The sequence below is a fragment of the Paroedura picta genome, chromosome 5 (genome assembly GCF_049243985.1).
Source record: "Paroedura picta isolate Pp20150507F chromosome 5, Ppicta_v3.0, whole genome shotgun sequence".
Taxonomy (NCBI): domain Eukaryota; kingdom Metazoa; phylum Chordata; class Lepidosauria; order Squamata; family Gekkonidae; genus Paroedura; species Paroedura picta.
In genome coordinates, this window is record NC_135373.1 from 96,367,410 (window position 1) to 96,393,085 (window position 25,676).

Consider the following 25,676-nt stretch of genomic DNA (forward strand, 5'->3'; position numbering starts at 1 on the left):
CCTGGGCAGTGCCTTCCCCCCATGGATCAAGGCCACAGCCTCCCTCCCTCCCCCTTTTCACTCTTTAGGGACCCTCAGGCTGACACCTTTTCCACTGTGGGCCCCCCTCTTCCCCCAGTCTGGCTGCTCTTACCACAATTGTACTCTGCTAGGGCCCTGTGGATCCTTAAACTGGTTCTGGTGCTGGTGCTATAGGCCCCATGAATTCTGAAACCAATCTTGTACATATATGCCTTTTTCTGTTTCCTCTAGGCAGCCTCACTCACCTTTATTTGTTCCTTCATTCTGCCCTTCCTGTTCTCCTTTTTCTGTTCCTCATCCTAAAAAGGCAGACCGCCTCTTCCAACATATTTACCAAAAAATAAAACAAAAATTGCATTCTTCAACTTGCAACCTGCTTGTGGCCCCTGGTAGCCCCATCCCAGTGGAAAAAAATGAAAATAATGAAAAAGGGGGAGAGGATGTTTTGCTTCCTGGTAGAACTGGCTGGCAAATTATATGTGGGCCTTGTGGAACTTATTTAAATTCTATGGGGCATGCAAAAGACAGCTCTTCCACTTAACTTTTATTTATTTAGTTTGTTTTGTTTATATGGGCTGCTTTTTAGTCTTATTTGTATTATGTTTTACTGATACTTGTAATTGTTTTAACTATTGCTAAGAGTTGTTAATGTATTAACTGTTGTTAACTACCTCAAGCTGGCCTGGCAGAGAGAGATGGCATATAAATTTACTGAATGAATGAATGAAAATATAGCTCTAGTTTTTACATTCTATGTTTTATTTAGGCTCTCTGCTCTCCTGCCTGCATTACTGCCCTGCCCATTTTCAGCACTTTGCTTGCCTGGGTCCCTGTAGTTAGTGCAGCACTCCCTGCCGCTGCTGTCCCCAGACCTTGGCAGGAGGTTTGCCAGACTCTTTCCCACCCCATCCTTGGCACAATGCTGGCTTTCCCACTGCACTGCAACTGGCTTTCCAGACCTCAGGCAAACCACTGGGCTGGCTGAAGCACAGAGGCAACTGCAATGTCTGTGCTTGTGGAAAAAAAAACCTCTCGAGGGGGGGGGGCGTATTTAAACCCCTCAATTTATTTTTTAAAGGTTTTCCATTTTTTCTGTGAGGCTGGGGGGGGGGGGTCCAAGTTTGCCCCCAAATCTGTCTTCTTTCTATTAGATATTTGCAAATAAGGCCAGACTTCACTATTAGAATATATGATGACACTAGTATTAAAGCCTGTTTTAAAAATGGGTGGGTGAGCTGGGCCCTCCCCCAGCTCCCCCAGTGTTCAGGATACCAGGGAGAGTAGTACAGAGCATGCTTGGTTGTTGCTCTCCCCTAGATGGCAGGAGGGTGGGGTGAGCAGTGGGGCCAGCAAGGAGCACAGCCATTCAGTTATCCCCCTGCTCCCCCTGCCCTCCTGCAGAGGGACTGCTGTGCAGTTTGCCTGCTCTGTTCTGCCCCCATTGTCAGCAGCCAAGAGGCTGGGGAGGACAGTGCATCTGGGGCAGAGCAGGCTGAGGGTGCTTAGGTGGCCACCTACAGCTCCCTGGCTTACCTGGTGCTGGCTCTTCCTCCTCCTGGTAAGCACCAGGAAGTGGCACAGAGGAGGAGGAAGACAGGGCATGGAAGACCCTCTGATTGGCCCTCAGTGGACAAGTGCCCTCACCCTGTTGGGGACATGTCACCCAGTGAGAGCCAATCAGAATCCCAGCATGTCATCAGAAGCACTGAACACTTTTAATATGGTATGATGATGATACAGTTTCCTGGACTGCTGCAGTAGAAAAAAATCCAAGTGAAACTTAATAAAAAGGGTGTTACCTTGTTGTCTTGAAGACATATTTTGCAACAAGCCAAGCGGCAGGAATGAAGCAGGCATATTTGGAAGGCTGCCAGTCGTTAAAGGCTCAAGTAGCACATTATCCAGATGAATTCCAGAGTGGCGTGGATCATTTCTCACTGTATCTTTTCCAGGCAGCTTTGCACAACATATGACCTGTCAACTTGAATGCAGCCTACCAGCCATATATTGTGGCCTGACAAGTGCCTGGCACACACTCGCGCACATACGTGCGTGCACACACAAACACACACACACACTTTTTGTCTGCAACAAAATCAAGAGGCCAGTGAGCAGTGCAGTACATTGGTTAGCATTAGACAACAAATGTGGAGATATTGATTCGGAGCCTCCGCAGCCATGGAGCTCTCTGGGCACCCATAGGCCTATCGCTGTCTCTCAGCTACTTCATAAGATTGACCTGAAGGTAACAGAAGAGAGCCATAGAGGATGCCTTGAGCTCTGAGGAGATATAGTAGAGTGACTTTTTTTTAAGAAAAAGAAGATAGCGATTGGCTGTGTTTGACTTGGTGAGCTATGGAGGCCTATTTCAAACCCTCAGATATATATTTTTGATCTCACACCTCCATTAATGGACAGTTCTGCATACAAATTTACTCTTCCTTAATGATTCACCACACATCAAACTTTGGAATTTACTTATCACCGTTTCTGTGGCTTTGATTTACACAGGCCTTTTGAGGCAGGCTTTTTTTTCTTTTTGCATCTGTCAGATGTTCACTAAATTATTAATAATCTGTCTTGCCTTCTGAGAAATGTCATTGAAGGTTCATTGCTTTGCCACTCCTTAATAAAATATGACGCCACAGTTTTGGTGAGGCTGATGACTTTGTTAGTCACTGACTTTATACTTATATAAGATAAGACAATGACAGTCGTACATACCAAGGAGTGGAGTCCAGTGAACTTCAAACATATTTTCAACTGCATCTTAGGAAGTATTAACATAAATATTATTATTCAGAGAACACTGTGGTATGGGAAGTGCTGCTGCTCATGTGAACAGAGATTGTGGCTGCTGCACATAGAGATTTGGGTCTGACTTTGACCAAAGGGGGGGGGGGAGAGAAGCATCCATGTGACCCTTATTGTGCTGCTGCTGTCCTGCCCCTCCTCTCAGTGCCATGTTTCTCCAAACCTTCCATATCACCTTATTCCTGCAACTACACTCCATTAAAAGTTGCGTGGTTGCCCTTTGTTGGGCATTGGAATAAGAATGGCTCTTATTGCTTACTTAATATCTCAAGGGGTTCTGTTGGGTTAGTAATTTAAGCTGGCAAAAGCCCTTTGGCAGAAAAGAGATCATGAGAGGGTCTCAAGGAAGACATGGGCTCTTTCCAGACATGTTTGATAGCAAACTTTCAGTGCACTTTAGAAGTAGATGTTCCACACAGGAAAATCCAGCTACAAAAGCACAGTGGAATGAGCCCTGGCTTCACATTGGCAGTAAGAGCACAACAGGGAACCATTTCTACATCAAAGCAGTCTCTCTCTGATATTCTGGTGAAATCAGGGCAACCTTTGCCTGCAAAGACACTTGCTGAGACAACTCTTTGCAGAGTTCTCTGGCCCAGTGCTATTTGCTCTGCTTGCCTTCCCTTAGGGCAGGGGTAGTCAACCTGTGGTCCTCCAGATGTTCATTGACTACAATTCCCATGAGCCCCTGCCAGCAAACGCCTTAGGGAAGAGAGAGGGGAGGAAAGCAGGCAGGAGGCACCTCTACTTTGCTCTTTCTCTCCAGCTTCTCAGAGGGTTATCTGGCCTGCCTTTCCTACCCTCCACTTACAAAGGAGGGAGGGAGCACTAGTACCTCTTTGGGGAAGGCAGGGCTGGCCACATGCAGAAGGCTCGCTGGATGACTAGATGGACTGGCTTGCTACCCCTCCCTCTCTCCCCTTCTTGGAGCCTGCAAGCAAGAGAGTGACCTAGTGTGGGAGTAGTCAAGCTGTGGTCCTCCAGATGTTCATGGACTACAATTCCCATGAGCTCCTGCCAGCAAATGGAGGACCACGGGTTAACTACCCCTGGCCTACTGGACCACCTATTCCTTGACCACCTACTTCTTTTGGGAGGTGGGACTCATGCCTGGCAGAGCTGCATAGGATGGGCTCACAGGAAGTCCAACCCACTGGCAGCGTCAGTTGCCACCCCACCCCCCATTCTTCCCTTGTTTGGAGAGGCAAGACCCAACCAAGCTGCAATGCAGCTGGTGGGCTGGCAGGTATGCTCATTCTCCCTCCTTCTCTACTTTGGGTAGTCAAGGCCAGGGTTGAGACAGGAATGTGGTCCTTTCTAGGACCATTTTCCCCTCCTGATCTGCCCTGAAGCTGTGTTGCAAACAATCTGCAAGGAAGAGGATGGCCTATTAGTGATGGCTCCTCGGCAGCTTTGGGGTGGCAAAGAGTGGAGTCCACTGGTCCTGAGTGAAATATCTTCTACCTTGACCCAAGTTTGCAGTCCCCCAGGATACTTTCAGCATTAGCACTCCGTGCAGGCAGGGGCCATAAGGAAGTCTTTACCCATCTGCATGAGTAAAGGGGGAAAGATGCAAGTGGATATGCAACACCTCCCAAGCACACAACCATTCAGAGCCATAGGAAGGTAGCTGACCCTGGCCAGAGGAGGACAATAGCCTGAGTCACACCTAAGCTATACAACTTTAATAAGCCAGTGTGAAGAGTGGACATTTCCTACAGGCAGGAAAAGAGAGATTATCAGGGGTGTGTGTGTGGAGATAACAAAAAATCCTGAGCAGAAGGGAGGAAAGAGGCTATTCTTCATTTTAATATAAGCCATTTTATACATGGACTCCATCTTATTTCCAGTAGGCCATGTTTCTGAGACCTCCTGGAGAGACAGGCAAAAACTGAGGTCCATTCTGCACGACTTCAATGTTGCAAAAGGCTTCCAAATTGTAAACGCTACTAATTTGCAGTTATGCACGACGTTGTACACAATCTGCCACACTCCTGAAACCAATCCGCAAAAAGCGATTCGTTGTAGCGCTTAAAGGGGAATCCAGAAAAATGGATTCACCCTCCGAAAAGCACTACTCTCTTGCAATCAATCTGCAACACTAGCGAAAAAGACCTGTGCGTTCCCATTGTTGCGGTTACAGCCAAGTCCCTCCCCCTGGCTCTCTCCTCCGAACTTCCGGCGAAGCGATCGCCATTTTTTTTCTCGGAGCGAACAGAAAGCAACGAACCGGCGAGCCTTCATTCACCCAGCGAGTCTTCTCCAGCTACAGTCCCTCCACAGAGCTGCTTTAAAGCTCCCCTCAAGTCACCAAGTACAACACAGCCCCGTTTGCAAGTTCCCTTTATTTTCGGCCGAAAATCGTGCCTGTGCACGGGGGGGGGGGGTTCACTCGGGGGAGCGTGGTAACGATGAATCGGCAGCTCACACGCTAGCTGCCAGCTAGATGGGTCTCTACGTTAGGAGGAATCAAGGAATCAATGAATCAAGGCAAATTCGTTGCAACGTGTGTGTGTGTTTTTTTAAACTGTGCTTAAAGGGAAAGGGGCTTTTCGGGAGCATGATAACGGTCGCCCATTGGCTGCTTGTTTGATTGACAGCCAGGGGCGGGACAAAGCACAGAAAAAATCGCTTCCTGTTTGGCGAGACCAGAAACCTGTGGGAAACGATTGAAATGCTACTGGATTCCACTACAAAGGCAGGTATGCATAACGCCGAATCGCACTTTTAAAAATAGCGTTTCCGCTTGCAGGAACCAATTGGCAACATTGGTCCTGGTGCGGAATGGTCCTGAGACAAGGTAATGGATTTATAATTGCTTACAACCTTAAGAATTACAAAGCTTACCTCTTGTTACGGCCTGTAAGAAAACATAACAGGAAAAGTGTAGAGGATTGTGTTTATTACATTTTCCAAAATCCTTGCTCAGTCTGTTATGTTTGCATGCAAGGTGTGTACTTTTTATTGTCTTGGTAAACTTCCTTTCATTTTCAATGCAGCTAGTCTGACCTCTGTGACCTGTTCAGCCCCTATTCAGCCCCTATGCAGCAGCAACAGAAGGGGCAGAGGAGAGGGGTTGTCGCCACTAGAGTGTGCAACTAAGAGAATTTGGCCCACTTCGTGGGGAGGGCAAAAAGACAGAAATGAACCTTCTAGCTGAAACACGTTGGGGTACCTAAGTGCAAGCCCTTAGGCAGGGAAACTTGCCTGCAAAAGTCCTGTTTTATTGGTGGTGGCAAAAGAACCCAGAGAGAAATAGGGATGCTAGTCCCCAGGTCAGACCAGGGGACCCCCTGGAATCATAACTCATGTCCAGACTAAAGAGCTCAGTTCTCCTGGAGAAAATGGCTGCTTTGGAGGGTGGACTCCATAGTATTAAACCCCACAAAGTCCCTCCCTGCTTCAAATCCTGCCCACTCCTGACTCCACCCCCCAAAGTCTCCAGGTATTTCCCAGCACAGAGCTGGCAACCTTAGAGAGAAGAGTGGGGGAGCTTGGCTGGGCTGGAGACCTAGGAGGGCTGATTGAGTTCCTCAGTCTCACAGCAATCAGAAATTACAAGTGATATTTCCCTACAGATGTCATGACTAGAGTTCTCCACTTTGACTGGGCAGATCTGGATTCAAATCTTGCTCAGCCACTGAGCTCACTGGATGACCACTCACTGGATGATAAAAACATGTGTATGCTGCTCTGAGCTCATTTGAGGGAGGGAAGGATAAATATGTGATACGTGGTTCTGCAGGAGTGCTTGCATGACTGTTATGAGAAATAACAAATTGGACATCTCCATTAGTCATACATTCCAAAAGCAGGTTAGAATAAGAATGGGGGGGGGGCTTCTTTGGCCTGTTCTGAAGATTGCTGTGGGGCTGTTTAACTATAGGATGTCTGGATAGAGATACCTTTCATTAATTCTATCTATCTATCTATCTATCTATCTATCTATCTATCTATCTATCTATCTATCTACCTACCTACCTACCTACCTACCTATCCATCCATCCATCCATCTATCCATCCCATTTATATACTGCCCTCCTGGTATATCAGTTCAGGGCGGTGTAGAGCATCAATAAAAACAATACACAAAATAATACACTAAACCATTTAAAACCATCTTTAACTAACAGCAACATCATCTCAATTGCAGCTTGTATTTCTATTGCCGTCCCTTTGAATAGGCCTGTTGCCAGGTTGATGCAAACGTGGGAGCATTTTTAAAAGGGGGTCCCGTTAGAACGGCATTGGATCACTGGCCTGAACCAAAAACTTGGCGGAAGAGCTCTATCTTGAAAGACCTGTGGAACTGTACCATTGATACTTTTAAAGAAAAGAAAACAGAATTCCCCAAGATTTGTAATTTGTGTTCACCATCCAGTCTGGAATGGGAAACTGGCGCTCCCGACAGCTCTTTTCAGCTCTGAAGTTGACCAAACCCCCATATCTCAGCCTGAATTTCCTGTCTATAAAATACCATACCGATGACCTCTCTCCCACGTCATTGTTTTGAAGACAAAAGATAAAGACTGTGATTTTGCATGTCATCTAAACTCTAAAGGATCCCTAGCAGTGCCGGTGCTAAACCAGTCAACCTCATTTATCACTGTATGAAGAAGTAAATAATTTCTCTATTCTGACAGGGCCATTGACTGGTAGGAACTTGGTCATCTGTGTCCTTGGTCACACCCAGCGCAAACAGCAGAGGATGTTTGTCACCGAGTTTAATATTGTTAATGACGTTTGCTTTTAAAATTAGATCAATAGCTCTGACACAATGATTCACAAAGGCTCTGAATGGCACCATTTTTCCTGACTCTGAGAGTCCAAAGAAAATTCATACCTGATGGAGAACAGAGGTAGGAAAGGGAGCCGATTAAATCTTACTTAAACAAGGACCCACATAAAGAAGTCTGTTGAACTCATATTAGGCATATGTTCCAGGTCATCTATTTGAAACATTTGTTTTGTGGCTCTTCACTGTTCAGCATTGCTTACAATAAAGGTAAACAATTACATCTACCCACAAAACACAAACAAAACCCCCACAATGAAGCACATAATTTATTTAATTTAAAACATTTGTATCCCATTCTTTCAGCTGATATAAGGGACACTAAAAAAATTGCAGATGGGAACAAGAATCAGCACAGCAAAATCAATAAGATACCCTTGAATGCTGGTGAATAAAGCCATTCATTAACCTGGTTACTAAACATGAACTGTGTTAGCACCTGGAATTGTATCCAGCTATTAGATTTTTATTCTACTCTACCTCTAAGGATCACAGGGTATTGCGGTTCTTCTCTCCCACAGTTTATTCCCACAGTGACCCTGTGGGGTAGGTCAGGTCATGAGAGTGACTAGCACAATGTCACCCAGTGAAGACATGCCTGGGTCTCTGAACTAGGAATACTGTCAGCATTTTAAGTCTAAAACAGGTAGTTTAAAAATGCTGCAAAGTCCCAGGCCCACCGTGCAGATGGACCAGAAATGGCTGGGGTGGGTGATTGGCTCTTGTAAGGCACGTAAAGGAAAGAAGCACATCACCTGGGCACTCATGGCATTTAAAAATCACCCATGTTAGCCTTTAGAAGAAGAAGAAGAAGAAGAAGAAGAAGAAGAAGAAGAAGAAGAAGAAGAAGAGTTGGTTCTTATATGCCGCTTTTCTCTACCCGAAGGAGGGTCAAAGCGGCTTACATTCGCCTTCCCTTTCCTCTCCCCACAACAGACACCCTGTGGGGTGGGTGAGACTGAGAGAGCCCTGATATCACTGCCCGGTCAGAACAGTTTTATCAGTGCCGTGGCGAGCCCAAGGTCACCCAGCTGGCTGCATGTGGGGGAGCGCAGAATCGAACCTGGCATGCCAGATTAGAAGTCCGCACTCCTAACCACTACACCAAACTGGCTCCCCCTTTAAAATTATGGTGGTATGCCCAAATCACATCTAGGTTGTTGGGAAGTAGACATTTGAACCCAGGTCTCCCTGGCAGTAGTCCTACCATTGTACCACATGAGTTCTGATCTGGGGATGCAGGTTCACAGTCAAGAAGGCTAGTTTGGAACAAAATGAGAAATTCATTTCCCCTCCCCCTATAATTAAAATGACATACAAGCTTAAGGGCAGCAGTAGAAGTAGCAAAAAATCAGTTGAAAATTCCCTTTGATGGAGAGGGTGGGTTATAACCTGGGCCTTCCCATGTCCCTGACCTGGACATTACAGCTGGTACACAATTTAGCTGCTAAGGTTCTCGCTAGAATGCCTCGGAGAACCCATATCCATCCTGTGCTGAGGCAGCTGCATTGGCTGCCGGTTGAATTCTGGATCAAGTTCAAGGTTTTGACCTTCAGGGCCATTTACAGTCTGGGCCCAGCATATTTTAGGGACCATCTAGCTCCTTTGCCCCTCACAGGGCTTTACACTCTGAATACTAAATAGGTTGGTACTCCCCAGCCCATGTGAAATTTGCCTGGCCTCGACCAGGGCCTTTTTGGTCCCGGCCCCTGTCTGGTGGAACAAGCTCCCAGAAGAGCTGCAGGAACTAATGCAGTCCCACAGGGCTTGCAAGACAGAGCTCTTCTGCCAGGTTGAGGCAAAGATAAAGGGAGATCTTGGGTTCCTTCTCTGATACTTTCCAATTACATCCATCTACATCCTCCTGGGTAGGTGGCTGGCAGCTGAGGGGTGGGGTTTAGGGGAATGGGAGGTTTGTGTTTAGGTTTTGTTAGTTTATTTTGTATATTTTAACTTGTATTGTTTAAACTATTGTAAGCCGCCACGAGCTGGCCAGGCCAAGAACAGCGGCATTATACCTTGAGCCTGTCCTGCTTGAAGCAGAAAGGTGAATTCGATTCAGCAGCAGAGACTGAAATTAACAGGGGAGTTCCTGCAGCAGCCACTCAACAGGTAACCTCCGTTCCACTTGCTTCTCTTCCTGCAAGCCAGCAACACAAATGTCCTCATAAACTCTAAGGGCAGCTTTAAAAGCCAGCAAGGGCGGGTGGGGGAAAGGGTGCCGAAGGAGCTGAGCACATGTCAATAAAAAAGAAAATAAATAAAATATACATTTTGCTTTCTGAGGCATTAAAAAGCTTAACTTGTGGAAAGGGATCATGTGTTTCCTTATTTAGGCAACTGTGTGCGATGTTAACCTACAAATAACATAAGTTGCCTTAAGTTCCTTACAAGGAACATAAATCAAAGGCTGGAAGAGGTATGTCAGGAGAACTACAGTTTGAAGTGTGGGCCAGTTTTATTCCTGTATTGGAGATAGTTTTAAAATCGAAACTTTCTGCCAAAGAATCTTGTGTGGCTGCTATGGGTTCTGTAGCCAAGTACGACTTGGAAAAGACTTGCTGTCAGAGGATGTGCTGCAGATGATTGTAGCGAGGTTGTAGCTGAAGTGACTTCTTTCTGCAAGGCAGACCTTCAAACTGTGCGCTTGAAAGTGACCGTGCCTTCTGTTTTATTTGGGAAGAGTTTTTGTTTGTTTTATTGGTTATGATCTGAAACACCCCCCCCCCAAAAAAAAAACACCACCAAGAAAGCTTGACACACATTCTGTGGGTAAATTTACTTTTCTTCTTTAAAACTCAGAGCCTGAGGCCAGTCACAGCTGATTTTGGAAATTGTCACAGGTGTTTCCCACATGGGGACCAATTTGTGTGGCTTCTGGTTGCTGCTGTAGCAGCTAGAGCACAGAGGCAACAGGGCTTCTGCATGGTGAGTTTCCCTTCACTTTCCCTGCCCCCATCCTTGTGGTGACCTTTACAGGACCAGCATCAGCATATCCTAAAGAGGGGCAGCTCCTAGGGCTTTGGGAGGGCCCACTGCCACCAACCCTCCCATCCATGCATTTCTCCTGCTGCCCCCCCCCCCCTTTTGCACTGTCAGGCAATGGGGACACAGGTGGTATGAACAGCTGAGGCTGGGAGTTCAATCCCAGTAGCCTTCTCAAGGTTGACTCAGGCTTCCATCCTTCCGAAGTCGGTAAAATGAGTACCCAGCTTGCTGAGGGGTAAACGGTAATGACTGGGGAGGGTGCTGGCAAACCACCCCGTATTGAGTCTGCCATGAAAACGTTAGAGGGCGTCACCCCAAGGGTCAGACATGACTCGGTGCTTGCACAGGGGATACCTTTACCTTTACCTTTAGGGCCCTTTGCCAGCTAGAAATCGCCTGTGGCTGCACTCTGTGCTTGCAATGAGGGGGGCGGGAAGGAAGGGGGCTGAATAGTGAAATAACCTTTGAGTTGTGCACTAGGAATCTCCCCCAATGTCTGGGTTTTACCACAGAGTTTTAGGGGAGATCCTAGTACATCATCTAGAAATGATGTCACTTTCAGGTCAGCAGCAACCATTCCCCAAACCCACCCCAGCAATCTCCCAGGGGTTTCAGTAAGAGCGAGGTGGAGGACACAAAAGTTGGAAACCGAAAGGGATGTGTGAGCAGGGGCCCTGGTGGAAGTCAGAGGTTCCTCAGTTTCCAGGCCTCCTAAACCCTGGAACTTGGCCCAGCCTCCCACCCAGGCACCACCAATAGGCTTTTCCATTTTAATTTTTTTTAAATTTCCAGATTGGTTATAATGTTATAACATTATAACTAACTGTCTATAAAATACCCTGAATGTCTAGCTTTAATGTTCAAAATAAGGTAGTCTGTAGCCTCTTTCATTGCAGAGATATAAGGGAAAAGGCATATCTCCACAATGAAAAAGGTTAGACTTTAAAAAAAAATACATGAAAGGTAGGAATTCAGGGAATCTGGTAGATTGTTATAAAATCAGAATAACATGTCAGTTGCTCCTTAGATGGACACACTCAAATTATCTGATGGTTGCAGGGGGTAGGGGAGGAGAAATGGCCGCTTCTTCTCTATAGCTTACCTGAATTGGATCCGGTGGCCGTTTCAGAGGTTGGAAGGAGGGATTTTGGTCCCCCAGGAGTAGCATTTGTGGAGCTATACTCGGTGTACTAGGAGAGAGCAGGGATTGAATTTTTACCCCATCAGCAGAGATTTTGTGCCTAGTTTAGAACAGCGGTTTACCTAACAGGACTCCTGCAAATGGAAATCCTGCCTTACCAAACTTTTTTGTTCTTTGAGAGCTTTAACAAGCATGTGGATAATGATGAGCCAGTAGACATTACATGCAGACTTCCCAAAGGCTTTGTCAATATTCCTTATCAAAGGCTCCTGAGTAAACCTAACCGTCATAGGAGAAGAGGACAGGTCCTCTTGTGAATGAATAACTGGTTCAGCAATCAGAAGCAGAGGGTAGGAGTAAATGGACGGTCCTTACAATGTAGGGAAACAGGCAGTGAAGCTTCCCAGGAACTGCATTAGGGTGTGTATTAAATTCAGCTGTGAACTGGCCATGTTGGTAAATGATACCAAATTATTCAGGATGGTGATAACCAAAACCAGCGTGAAGATCTCCCAGAGGACCTCTCTGGATCAGTGAGTGAATGACAACCTGGCAAATGAAGATTGATGTAAGTACGTGTAACGTGAGGTTGGGTGGCGGGTCCTAGCCAGAGATGTACACTGAAGGGGTCTGAGCTGGCGCTTGCTGGCCATGAAACGTTTTGTGGTGATTGCGAAAAGCTTGGGGTAATGGTGGAAAAACTACATTCTATGCTAGGAATGACTAGGAAAAGAACTGAAAACAAAGTAGCCTGTATTGTAATGTGCTTATACATACGTGTGGGTATCCACAATTGGGATATGATGTAGTTTTGGTTGCCCAGTCTCAAAAAGAATGTCATAGGATTCAGAAAATTACAGAATGAGCCAACCAATACAATCAAGCAGCACTCTTGTATTCCCAGAAGATCTGCTGAGGAAAACAGAAATTTCTGAAGAATTCATTAGCATGGATGACATTTCTATGAAGAGCAGTGAAAGTGGGAGGCTTTGAGAAGCTGTTAATCATAGTTACACGTGTGCCAACATTGGCTTGACTGAATAGCAGGCAACTGCAGAAAGGTATGATGGGGAGGAGCACCGTAGAGTTATTTTTGGCCTGGGGTCTCCCACACCCTCTCCATTCTGCAACTCCCAAGGAGGGGCAGTTTATCGGCTGTCTTGATGAATGGTAATGTATTCCGTTCTAGGGCTGGTCCAGGCAAAGTTTCCGTCCCCACCCAACTTTAGGGGTGACTGTCCAGTTGACGTCAGACATTTTTTTACTTCATCTTCTGGCAGCAGGGCATTATTTTTACAACAGCACCAAGAGCAGTGGAACTGGAATAGGCGTGCTCAGCTCCTTCATCACCCTTTCCCCCACCCACCCTTGCTTGCTTTTAAAGCTGCCCTTAGAGTTTATGAGGACATTTTTGTTGCTGGCTTGCAGGAGGAGAAGCAAGTGGAACGGAGGTTACCTGTTGAGTGGCTGCTGCAGGAACTCCCTTGCTTATTTCATTGTCTGCTGCTGAAGTGAATTCACTTTTCTGCTTCAAGCTAGAAGGGACTCAAGGTAAATGACATGTTGCAGTTAAAGCTACTCTTAATAGGACTGTAAGCACTTCAGCTCTGGTAAGATGGATGAGGAGTTTGGGTGTGTTTTAATGACAGAGCACTGTTTTTCCTGCTGTGTGGAAGCTTCCTTCAATTTGGGGAGGGGAGTATGTGTGTGTGTAATTTCAGAAAGATAAAGCATGAGTACAGAAAAGGGTGTCTTGGAAAATGGCCAGGTCTTTTCCAGGCTGTAAGTTTGTGAGTGGTGCTTCAGAAGGCTAATTGGTGTAGTGTTAGACTGGAAATCTAAGGGTTCAAATTGTAGTGCAGCCATACAGATCAGCGGGTGTTTTTGCCCCTCATTGCCTCACAAGCTTCGCACATTTATATTGAAGCAAAAAATGGGATCTTTCCCTATGCCCTTTTATAGTGCCTTGAATTCTGGGTACAATTGGAGCTATAAAAGTGAGAGAGAAAATCCTATAAATCTCAGCTGGAGACTTGTTTAGGGGTATCTTTGCTCTGAGCCAGAAAGACTATATGTTGTGTGTTCTTGGCCTGCTGATTATGAACCTCACATTCACCGGTGCTTTTCCCGTAGCACCTCTGAAATTTCCTATGGGCTCATATTGAAGTGTACTACTGTGTAGGTCTTCTTTGAGAGCCAGTGTGACGTCGTGGTTAAGAGGGGCAGCCTCTAATCTGGAGAAGTGGACTTGATTCCCCACTCCTCTGCCTGCAGCCAGCTGGGTGACCTTGGCCCAATCACAGTTCTCTCAGAGCTGTTCTTGCAGAGCAGTTCTCTAAGAGCTCTCTCGGCCCGTCCTACCTCACAGGGTGTCTATTTGTGTGGAGAGGAAGGAAAGGTGTTTGCAAATTGTGTTGAGACTCCTACGGGTAGTGAACAGTGGGGTATAACCCCCCAAGCTCTTATTGCATGTTTATAGATGACATGTATAAAGATTAAGAATTACACTGACCAGGGTCGTAGTCAGGGTGAAGAACCAGTAGATACACCACCCCATCTGCATCAATCATTCACCCCACCCAAGAATTAAAAAAATATTAGACTTTTCGATTCGATTTATGACCCAGCAGCTTCCATCTGAAGAATGAGACCTCAGACTTCAGAATTGGGGGGCTCCCTCCCTCCCTCCCTCCTAGGCAATACTCCAAACTCCACGGACAGATCTTGCTCTGCTCTCTCCACACAGCTTTTGCCTGGCGGATGGGCAATGGAGGTGATTGCTGTACATGAGGGTGTGATGTCTGAGAGGGGGGCTCCAGTCTTTGTGTGTAAAAACATGAGCTTTTCGTCTCAAATATTTATGGAGATGATGAACCTCATTACCATTCACAACTGTCTGGACAGCTACCTTGTTTCCAAGCTGATGCTGAAAGGGTGTGTAGTAGTTTGGAAAATTATCGCTGGAGAAACATTAGACAGCATTATGATGAGGTCTCTGTTTTCAGTGGCCTGAAGACATGTCTCCATGGGAGGCATGAGGGGAAAGTTTCTGTTCTATGCAGGGCAGACAGTTGTAGATCACTGCAGTTATCACAGCCCCCCTCCCCCCCCCGGAAAAAAAGACTGGGGAATGAGGGGAGTCTGTGGAGGTATCCCAGTTGTTTTGTATTAAGTGAAAGTGGCATCTGCTTTTTTTAATTTTAATTTTAATAAAATATTCCTGCTCCCCAAAGCTAAGGCAAAAGGAAAACAATGCAGAAGGCATTAGGAGCGAGATCTTCAGCCCTACATCTTGAATATGTAGAACACCATAATGAAAAGGACTTATTTTTACAGGTTTATTTGGTATTATCACTGGACTCAAGGAAAGAATAAAAAAGACAGGATCCTGCCCTAGAGATGCCAGTTCTGGGTTGGGAAATACCAGGAGATTTTGAGGGTGGAGCCTGGGGAGGGGAGTTAGAATCATAGAATCACAGAATCATAGAGTTGGAAGGGGCCATACAGGCCATCTAGTCCAACCCCCTGCTCAACGCAGGATCAGCCCTAAGCATCCTAAAGCATCCAAGAAAAGTGTGTATCCAACCTTTGCTTGAAGACTGCCAGTGAGGGGGAGCTCACCACCTCCTTAGGCAGCCTATTTAAAGATATTAAGCCATTTAAAGATATTAAGATATTTAAAAGATTAGGAAGGGATCAGTTGGATATATCAGCAGAGAGCCAGCTTGGTGTAGTGTTTAAGAGTGGCATCTTCTCATCTGGACAGCTGGATTTGATTCCCCACTTCACTACATGCAGCCAGCTAGGTGACCTTGGGCTAGTCACAATTTGGTTAGAACTCTTCTGGCAGAGCAAATCTAAAAGAGCTCTCTGAACCCCACAAGGTATCTGTCAAGGGAAGAGGAAGGGAAGGTGATTTTGTAAGCCACTTTGAGACTCATTCAGGCAGTGAAAACTCTTTTTCCTCCTCTTCTTCTATAATGGCATAGAGTCTACACTCCCAAGCAGCCATTTTCTTTGGTTGCCTGGAGATCAATTGTGATAGAGGTAGATCTCCAGGTGCCGTTTGGCAATTGGTATCCTTGTGCTGTCCCCAAGAAGCCTACAGTTCAAAAAAGGACAGTGAGCGGAATGGCAGATGAAGGGTGGGAGAGGAGATTCAAAGCTAACTTAAGATGAATGTATAAGGTAAAGGTATCCCCTGTGCAAGCACCGCATCATGTCTGACCCTTGGGTTGACGCCTTCTAGCGTTTTCATGGCAGACTCAATATGGGGTGGTTTGCCAGTGCCTTCCCCAGTCATTACCGTTTACCCCCCAGCAAGCTGGGTACTCATTTCACTGACCTCGGAAGGATGGAAGGCTGAGTCAACCTTGAGCCGACTACTGGGATTGAACTCCCAGCCTCATGGGAAGACAGCTTCAGACAGCATTTCGGCTGCCTTACCACCCTGCGTCACAAGAGGCTCTTAAGATGAATGTACGCAAATGTAATTTCACATATTTACACTTGCTTTTGCAATTTTTCTCACAATTGTCAAATAACTTTCAGTTATAAAAGGGCAAGGTAGATGAAATTCTTGAAGATGTTCAAAGTGGGTCTCCAGTGCAGGAAGAAAAGCAACAAGTCTTCTCCCCCTGGGCAGTCTTGTTGATCAGAGCTGGGTCTCCTGAATTGTATATATTCGAGGAGGAGGAATAGTCAGGTTAAAACAGGGCAACTGCCTTCTTGCCTCATAGGTCTAAGTTAACAACATCACTGCGTTGTGTGTTTTAGTGGCATGGGAGGAAGCGTGTATTGTCCTCTCCTCTTCATACAGTGTCCCTGATTGGAACTGTGGTTCTTTCTCTTTTAAGCAAACAACAGAAGGCAATATTTGATTTTTTTATTTGTAGGAAGATATTTAAAAGATTAGTTTGCTATCTTTCTGGAGGCCCTCTACCCGGCTATCACAATGCTTTGGAAAATAGACTGAACAAATGGCTGAGGGATGTGCAGCTGGGCCCTCAGCTCCTCATGAGGATCAGCCCTGCATCACTAGTGTAGCACAGGGGCTTGACATTCACCTCTGCTTTTAGCTCATTAGGATACCTTAGGTAAATCACTGCCCTAGGCTCAGCACCACATGTAAGGATAGCAATAGCGTGAGTGCCCTGCCTTAAGAATTGCTGGAGGAATAGCAACAAGATAAAATACAAGAAGCAGACTCATAAGTACTCACAGAGGAGAGAACGTCTTACTCCCTGCTGACCCATGCTTCTCTTACTCACCCCACCTCCATCCTCCCGTCACTTCGCTGTTTCAACCTTCAGTCCCCCCCCCCCACTGCTGCTTTCTCTCTCTTCCTGCTCTTTCATTTTTTTTAATGCCATGTGTGAGATTTCTGGGCAACCTCACAATACCAGTCGTCACCTACCAATATTTCAGTAGACATTTTAAAAAATTGCACACCGGCACACCTTTCTTCTCAATTTGTTTCCTTTAAAACCTTTGGGAGTTTTTGGTAAACCCCTCCTGGTTTGTAGAAACATCTTTCTTTCAATACCCTGGCCCCATTATGTAGACTTTTTGATTCCAACCCAAGGATCAAGTGCACAATTAGATCTATGAAGTGATTTAAAACAACAGCACTTCAGGTCATATATAAATTTGGAATTTATAATTTAGCTCCCTGCTTGTCATGAAGCTTCATTAGGCACCCTGGGGCCAGTCATGCTCTCTAAGAATACCTTAACTCATAGAGCTGTTACACCATGAGAGATTAGGGAACTATGCATACAGCCCTCAGATCCCTTCATGAAGGACGGGATAAAAATATATATTTGATAATAAAGAATTCTTTGTTAGGTCACTCATTTGTACCAGTATTTTCTGTTGGAATGCTCTCATGAATATAAGGATATGTATGTACCAGATGTGGGCTTAATCTGTTCTAAAGAAATTGACTAACTGGGAAAATCATCTATGCCTGGGACAACTTTTGCTCATCAGAGGAAGTAATTCTGGGCTAGATTATGGGCTTGGCTCAGTATAAGGCACATTCATGTGCTCATATGATTCAAGTATCTAATAATGGTTCTTATCCAAATGAACTCCAAAAGTATCTGACCACTTGGCCCTTCATTTAAAGCCTGTATCATTACAGCTTTTCTCACCTTATTTTGTAGATGTGTTTGACTTATTGTTTTGACTTTTCACTGTGTTTGTCTTGTCTTCTGCAGATTGTCTTTTGAAGCAAGTGATTGCCTGGAGGCACCATGACCACCGTAGGCCCCCCCAGAGGCTGTGGAAACATAAGCAGTGACTATTACTTCCTCTGTGACACTGTCAAGGACTGGGGAATTGTTCTAGAAACCCTGGCTACAGCTGGTGTTCTCACCACCCTCATTCTCATGCTGGTGCTTTTTTGCTTTATATGTAAAGTTCAAGACAACTTCAAGAGAAGCTTGATCCCGGTTCAGTGCTTCTTCCTTCTGGGCACTCTAGGAATCTTTGGCCTCACATTTGCCTTCATCATCAGGCTCAATGAGAGAACTGCCCCCACTCGTTTCTTCCTTTTTGGGGTCCTCTTTGCCCTCTGCTTCTCCTGTCTCCTTGTTCATGCCTTCAACCTGATCAAGTTGGTGAGAGGAAGAAGCCCAAGTTCAGCACTGGTGTCATTGGTCATCACCTTCAGCCTCACTCTTGTACAAATTATCATAGCCATACAGTACGTAGCTATCAATATAGAACTATTAAAGAACCAGAGAAATGTGATGGATCTTCCAACCCGTCATGACTTTGTTTTGCTTCTCATCTATGTGCTGTTCCTCATGGCCCTTCTCTTTGTAGCCAGTTTGTTTGTTTTCTGTGGGCCATTCAGAAGGTGGAAGAGGCATGGAGCACACATATTCATCACTATCTTGTTCTCTATTGGCATCTGGGTGGCATGGATCACTCTACTGATGATACCCAATCCAGACTACAGCTGGGATGATCCTATTATGAGTGTTGCCCTGGTAGCTAATGGATGGGTCTTCCTGATTCTGTATGTACTGCCTGAATTTTGCATCCTAACTGCTCCACAAAAGCCTGGAGACTACCCTCCAGAAAATAGTTTCTGCCAGCCTAAACACCTGAAGAGAAATTATGGAGTAGAGAACCAAGCCTACGCTCAGGAGGACAATACACAAGGTATGCTAAATCTTAGCAAATTCCATATGTTCAGGTGGGAACTTTGTCTTGGTCTAAAGCAGCAGAACAAAGTATGAGTCCAGTGGCACTCTTAAGACCAACAAAGTTTTATTCTGGATTTAAGCTTTCATGTGTCACCAACCATTACTTATAGATATAGGGTGTTGCCGGGAAGGGCTAATTAGAGTCAAGATACATGAGGAACTGAGCAATAAATAAAGCTAAGATTGAATGAAGGCAATTTGTAGAACTTGTAAATAGCAGAAAATTAGCATCTAGCATAATAAGAGTTTATTCATGCATTTCTTCAGTCTATAAACTCTTTTATATACATACCCCACTTATATGTAATGGTTGGTGACTCCAGTTTCAATGTTATCTGAAGAAGCGTGTGTACAAATGGAAGCTTATACCTCAAATAAACATTTGCTTGTCTTAGACCGTTTATACACTGGAGGTTTCATGCCGTGCTGCCGGCTAGAGTTTTAGTTGTGGCAGGTTGCCCCACCTGTTCCTGCACCCACATGGGGGAGCATTTGGCTTGGTGTACCTCATCCGCCCCCGATTTGTATTCCTGTGCAGGAGCTGGGGCAGTGAAGTTCCCAGTGCATAAACGGTCTTAGAGGTGCAACTGGAATCAAAATACCATAATGGGAAATGTTTTCTGTGAAAGAAAAGCTTTTGCAGGATGAATGGATCAAATTGTTTTCCAGCTAATGCCATTCAGCATCTGAAATCGCTCCACTTTCCCATATGTAGGACAGATGGACTCACATTTTAGCTGCATCTGCAGACATGAGCAGCGACTCATGAAAGTTCCTCCCTTGCTGCAAATTTTGTTAGTCTTTAATGTGCTACTGGATTCTTGCTCTTTTCTGCTGTTTTAAGAGTAAAATTGAAGTAGCATGAGCCATTTCCACATGGCAATTTCCCACATTTTCTTTGGTATTTCAGTGTCAAGGTGGTGACCTTGGAAAAGGGAGGCAGTTTGCAGGCTACAATTATTCAGTAAGTGGGAGAGCCCAGTGGTTTCAGGTTTTCTGATCCACTATCAGTCATGAGCATGGGGAAAGGTTAAAGCCATTGGGTTGGCTCCTAATTAAATCTAATGGAAAATTACTGCGTTTTGCTACTAAATAAATCCCTCTAAAGAAAATTTCCAAAATGCAATGGAAATTTTCTATCAAGTTACTATTATGCCTTACTGGTTGATGCTCATTATCCCCCCCCCCCCCGATTTTCAAGGCATTCTGTTCTTCCTTCCCAGGATGAGCAATGCATTTTGGTTGCTTGTTTGTTTAAATGGAGAGGAATAAGACACCTGTCATGTCTTTGCTGGAGAAAAATAATGGCAGGGAATCTGTTGCCAGAGAAATGTCAGTGTAAGCCCTGAAGAAATGCTCTAAATGATTATGTTTTGTGTGAGAAATTTTCTGAGAATGTAGAATTCCCGTTTCTGCTTCCTTGAGTAAATGTTTTACCAATATAACGTGTCAGTTGTTCAAGTGGATATGTCTATAATTTTTTAAAGGAAATTTCTTCTTTGAGGAGCTATAAACTTTCAATCTAGAAGTACAAATAGCAAAATACAAGAATAAAAAGTAGTAAAATCAACAATGATGTATTTAGGTAATATATGTAAAGTGGAAAAAGGACATGGCAAAAGGAAATAGCCTCATTGCTACCTATTGTTTCCAATAAATTCTTCTTCAGTGGGTAGGGCTGTTTAGAGCCACTCTGGGCTCTCCTGACATTCAATAGAACATGTGCAAGATGCTTGATTAGAACAGGAGTACTGCTTCTCTCCCATGGAGGCACCTCATTTTGTTCTAAAGCAACCTGGGTAGCCCCCAGAATTTTGTCCCTTTAGTCTCTTTGTTTCAGCAGCCCTGAAAAGAGTCTGGGATGAACTGGGTCTTCTGAGTGGACAGCTAATCATAGATTACTTATAGAAAGTATTGCCTGTTTTACCTATATTACCTGTAACTACTTATATACCTGTAATTAGTTTAGAAGATGAAACAAATATCTAGTTTTGAATTGGTAAATGTATTACTCATTTAGTTTGTTGACCTTTTGTCCAGTCCCAGAGCTCCTCAGCATCTTATGGGTTAGGGGACCATTATTTTGCCTCTCCAATTATTTCATTGAACTACAGGGTAATGAGGAATCAAATCAAGTCTGTTTCTCTGGTGTGGTATTGTGGAAGTAATCAACTGACTGTCTTTCTTTCTTTCTTCAGAAGAAACTGGAGATCGCACGTATATTCCTTATTCAACTCATTTTCAGCTGGAGGTAAATAAAATGTCTCATCTTCCGTGCTGGATTGACTTGTCACCATTTAGCCTCATTAAATGGCTAGGGTTGCTAGCCCTGGGTTGGGAAAGGCCTGGATGTTTAGGGGGTTCATTTTAACAGGTACATTCAGAAGCATGGTTTCAAGGCTCCTATCAGAGCTGAGATCACAAAATATATGATCATTTGCTTTTAGTTTCATAATGTTTATTTTCATGATACTTCTTGTCTAATAAGATTCCCTGAGGATTCTTTCCTACACTTATTTAGTATAGTCACAGTTCAGTTCTAAATGACCCAGGCATTGGGTTTTCTTTCACTATAAAATACATGGCCCACTGTTAACCTACATTACACATATTGCATTAGTAGGACTTCATTGATGACTCAGAGACCCATTAACTCAGAAATAGCAGTCTTATTTGCTTAAAAGATAATATCTGTTAAGGACCATGCTGTGTCTTGTGGAATACACTTCTCAGTAAAATCTTACGACAACTTCTTCTTTTTTCAGACCCTTCCATCTCAACAGGATTTCTCCATCCCACGACCTAAGACACGGTCTAGTCCATACCAGGAATATGCTGGTGGGAAAGGAGTCCAGTAACAGCTGCATAGGAGTACCAGGAGAAGCAATGCAGGGTTGACTGAGGACTGGAAATCCTCACAAAGAATTTGGTGCTTCAGTTATATTACACAGTGATGGAACTCACTGTCACTGTGGTTGAAGGAAGCCCTGCTTTCTTTTTTCTCACAAATGTTGCTGCACATTTGGCACTTTATACTTTTCCATTCATTCATTTCCTTCATTTAAACACCCTCTATGGCCTTTATGAGTTCTGAGGCATCTTTACCTCAACATTTTGTCCAAGCTCATTTTACCTTGCAATACGAGAACATGAAGAGTATATCCCTTCTCATTCATGAAGGGTTAAAGGGCGAGGGAGAAGAAGGAACCAAGGCCATACTGACTCATTCCCCTGCTTCATCTGAAATGCTGAAATGAGCAGGAATAATCAATGATAATTTTCTTCTGACAGGTGGCTATTCTTAATCACATCAACATTGTCTTCATAAAATGCTACAGTCATGAAGACTGTTGGAGAATGAAATACAGCACTGCATTTTTTAAATTTTAAAACTGTAACTCTCCACATTGTCTATAGTGTGAGAAAGACATGGGAAACAGGGGAACATGTTTTAAAACTAAATTTAAATTGAACATTTGATCAGCTTTGACTTAGATTTTTTTTCACTGACATCTCATTTACTTACCTGATTCCTACTCTGACTCTATCCTAGAGAGTTGTCCTGCAGCAAGGGCCAACTTGTCCTGGAATTTGGACCCAGACATGGACCAGGAGAGTAACTCAGCTTTGCCACGGCTGCCACTGTCACTGGGCCTGCTGCAGTTCTGAGGCTCCACCACACTCAGGGAGGGAGGAAGGAAACAATGTTCTCTATGCTTGCACAGAGAATGCTATTTTACTTTTCAGGGAATTTAAACCCCCTGTGCATTTTTTTAACATTTCAGATTTTCTGCAAAAGTAGGGAGACCCAGAAGTTTCCTGAAAAATCTGTTTAGCATCCATGTAGCCTCAATCCATGGATTTAGGTATCCACATATGGGGCCAACTAGTAGTATATATATAGAGAAGTTCGATTTTTAGTTTTACTGATTAAAATTGAGAAGCCTACCGTTCCTGACACACCATCTAGCAATACCTTTTTCAGGGCTTAAGATATGACTTTGGTTATAAAGCCAGCATAGGCCTTCCTTGGTCCCACAATTACCATCAATTATGAATGACAGGCTATATATGGATGGGTTTAATGGGCATGATGCATCTCCATCTTTCTCCGGCTGCACAGAAGGCATGTCTATATTCTCTGGAATCAATGACTTGGTCCAGAGGGTATTTCCATAGATTTCTTCCTGAAAAATCTCTTCCCACCAATAACGCTAATATCTGCCCCTCATTTTTTGCACAGACTGTTTTGCAACAGATATAGGGAGGAGATGGTCCTTGTTACGATCACCAGGTATAATAAATAAGGCTTCGTTGTCTACAGAGAGGGAATCAGGAGAGTGAGCTTGAGTGGGGCTTGAATGGTGGGTTTACAGTGCCATTCTAACCAGTGTTTCCCTCTTAGTCCCATTGTGCTTTTACATGTTCTTTAGAGGCCAGTATTTTAAGACAGATAGCAGCTGGGGAAGAACTTTAGGGAATAAAAGCTGTAGTTATATTAGCCTTATCTAACTTTTTCCTTAAGAATGTTCATTACGATTTTAGAGACAGGTAGACCTTTATAACAACCAGCTCAAGAAAAAGCATTCTCCAGCCAATGTTAAGTGTCTTTAAATCCTGCTGACTATAATGGGAGGCTTCCACGGGTGTTTATATTTCTCTTGGTGAAATCACTCAAAAACACAAGTTCTGAAGTTGAACTTTGACTATATTATGTCCATTTTACATTTGTGGGAAAGGGGTTCCAGGTTTTTGTGCTTGTAATTGTATTATAATATTTATTTGTTTCTCATACTGCATTGAGCACATGGCCAGCATTCAATAAATAATTATATATATAAATGAGTTTTGGTAATATATTCATTTGAAGTTAAAAAAAAGAAATGAAATATACTGGTGAGATATATTCTGCTGCATATGTACACAGTAAAAATCATTGCTTTAAAACACATGTTAGGGAAAATCCACTCAGGCCAAATTTCAGCTTTCCAAAACTCCATCGGACTACAATACACTAGAATGCAAAAAGTTTGTGTGTGTGTGTTTTAAAGCAGGGGTCTCCAAACATTTATTATGATTCTGAGAAATGAAAATAGCCCATGCAACTCATTCCACCATCCGGGCATATTACTGAAATGTATTTCCTAGAAACAGAATGCTGACTAGAAAGAGCACCAGAAATGAAGCTATTATCTAAGCAGTTTGGAAGAACAATCCTGTGAAATAAAATAAGTTTTTTAAAGTAAGCAAAACCTAAAGCACACTTTAAAAAATCTTTTCCTGAGTCTTCTGTGGAATGCATGAGCTACCCTGCAGAAGCTAGCGAGCTACCAGTAACCTATGGGTTACCTGTTGGACACTCCTGACTTAGAAATCTTTACATTATGCTGAGAAAAAAATGCACTGAATAGAAGTAGAGAGGCCTGTGTCTGGGGTGGTGTCTGTAAGACCCCACTTACCAGCAAAGGGGACCAGGTGGTCACCAAAGAAGGAAAAGGGTGGTGAAAGTCCAGGGAGTGGGAGGTGGTTGTCAACTTGGGGCATTTCTCATCCAGTGCAGATGGAAGGGAGGTAGGCAGCCCCTTCTCCCTTGAGCTGTAGCAGAGCGCAGAGGAAAGTAGATGGCAGGGGCGGGGGGGGGGGGGGGAGGAAAGAGCAAATAGAAGCACCAGCAGGGGCTAGCATGCTGACAGGGAAGAATGGCTGGTCCAGAAACTCCACCCCACATTAAGGGTAAGACAGGAAGGTGGGGCTGGAGGCAAGGTGTCCCACTGGGATGTCCATTGCATGAATCCTACTTGGGGAGGGGAGAACTGGAGAGTGTGGTTGTGTCCTGCTCTAAGGGAAAGGACTTAAGTGGCAGGTGTGGGGCAGGCCAGGGAGGAAGATAATTAAGATTATTATAATGATGATTATAATTATTAGGTACTGTTTTATTTATATATATGTGTGTGTGGTTTCCTACCCTGAGCCTTCAGGGAAGGGCAGGTTATACATTTATTACTACTACTACTACTACTACTACTACTACTCAGAAACATTGGGAGAGTGACTGGGCTACCTCAAGCATCATAGAGGGAATAGGGTGCTCATAAACCTTCTTCCCCTGAGCTACGTGAGGACAGCATTGAGCCAGCTTGCTGAAAGTCATGCCCTGAAGGATCTTGCCTCAAGTGAGCTTGGACTCAGAGAGCCCAGGTCCTGACACATGGAAACAGAGGGAAGGGGAAAGGCTTTCCCACATTATCTTTTTCCTCACTTGTGAATTCCTGTTGCTTTGGGGGTTTTATCTGTTCTGTGGAAGTTCTGTTTCCTCTAGTGGTCAATTTGATATTACGCTGGCATTTAGGTCCAGCATAAAAAACTTGTGTTTTAAATTTGCAGGAAGATATGCTGGGCATAAACTGATGTAATATTGAATCAACGACTAGAGGGAGCAAGACGGGGGGGGGGGGGGACTAAGCAACAGGAACTTACAAATGAGGAAAATGAGACAGCAGAAAAGCCCATAGAAAATAGCCAGGACATGGAAAAGCCAGAGAAAAAGAGGAAAACAACAAAATGCAATTATTGGCATAAGTAATAAGGCACTGTGTGCTGGAATAGGCATTGCAGGACAGTGACATGACCTTTTAACCAGTTCTCCCCATCACTAGGGGCAGCTGGTGTTGTCATTTGCTAGGAAGACTCTGACTAAACA

At 44.3% G+C, this 25,676-nt stretch overlaps 2 protein-coding genes across 4 annotated transcripts in view; one reads left to right on the forward strand and one right to left on the reverse strand.

Annotated features, from left to right (window-relative positions):
- Positions 1-25,676, reverse strand: part of LOC143838225 (retinoic acid-induced protein 3-like) — a 124,736-nt gene that overhangs the window by 65,779 nt on the left and 33,281 nt on the right. The gene's annotated exons all lie outside the window — the stretch shown is intronic.
- On the forward strand, positions 10,522-23,799 carry GPRC5A (G protein-coupled receptor class C group 5 member A). Of its 3 annotated transcripts, XM_077339246.1 has the most exons (6): positions 10,522-10,558; positions 12,239-12,327; positions 13,188-13,310; positions 17,981-18,932; positions 21,175-21,227; positions 21,742-23,799. In XM_077339246.1, the coding sequence occupies exons 4-6, from the start codon at positions 18,017-18,019 to the stop codon at positions 21,832-21,834; spliced, it is 1,062 nt and encodes a 353-aa protein (XP_077195361.1). In that variant the 5' UTR covers positions 10,522-10,558; positions 12,239-12,327; positions 13,188-13,310; positions 17,981-18,016; the 3' UTR covers positions 21,835-23,799. The 3 variants fall into 3 exon arrangements, with proteins under 3 accessions (XP_077195361.1, XP_077195360.1, XP_077195362.1); XM_077339245.1 differs by lacking the exon at positions 10,522-10,558 and having other exon boundaries at positions 12,099-12,327; XM_077339247.1 differs by lacking the exons at positions 10,522-10,558; positions 13,188-13,310 and having other exon boundaries at positions 12,099-12,327.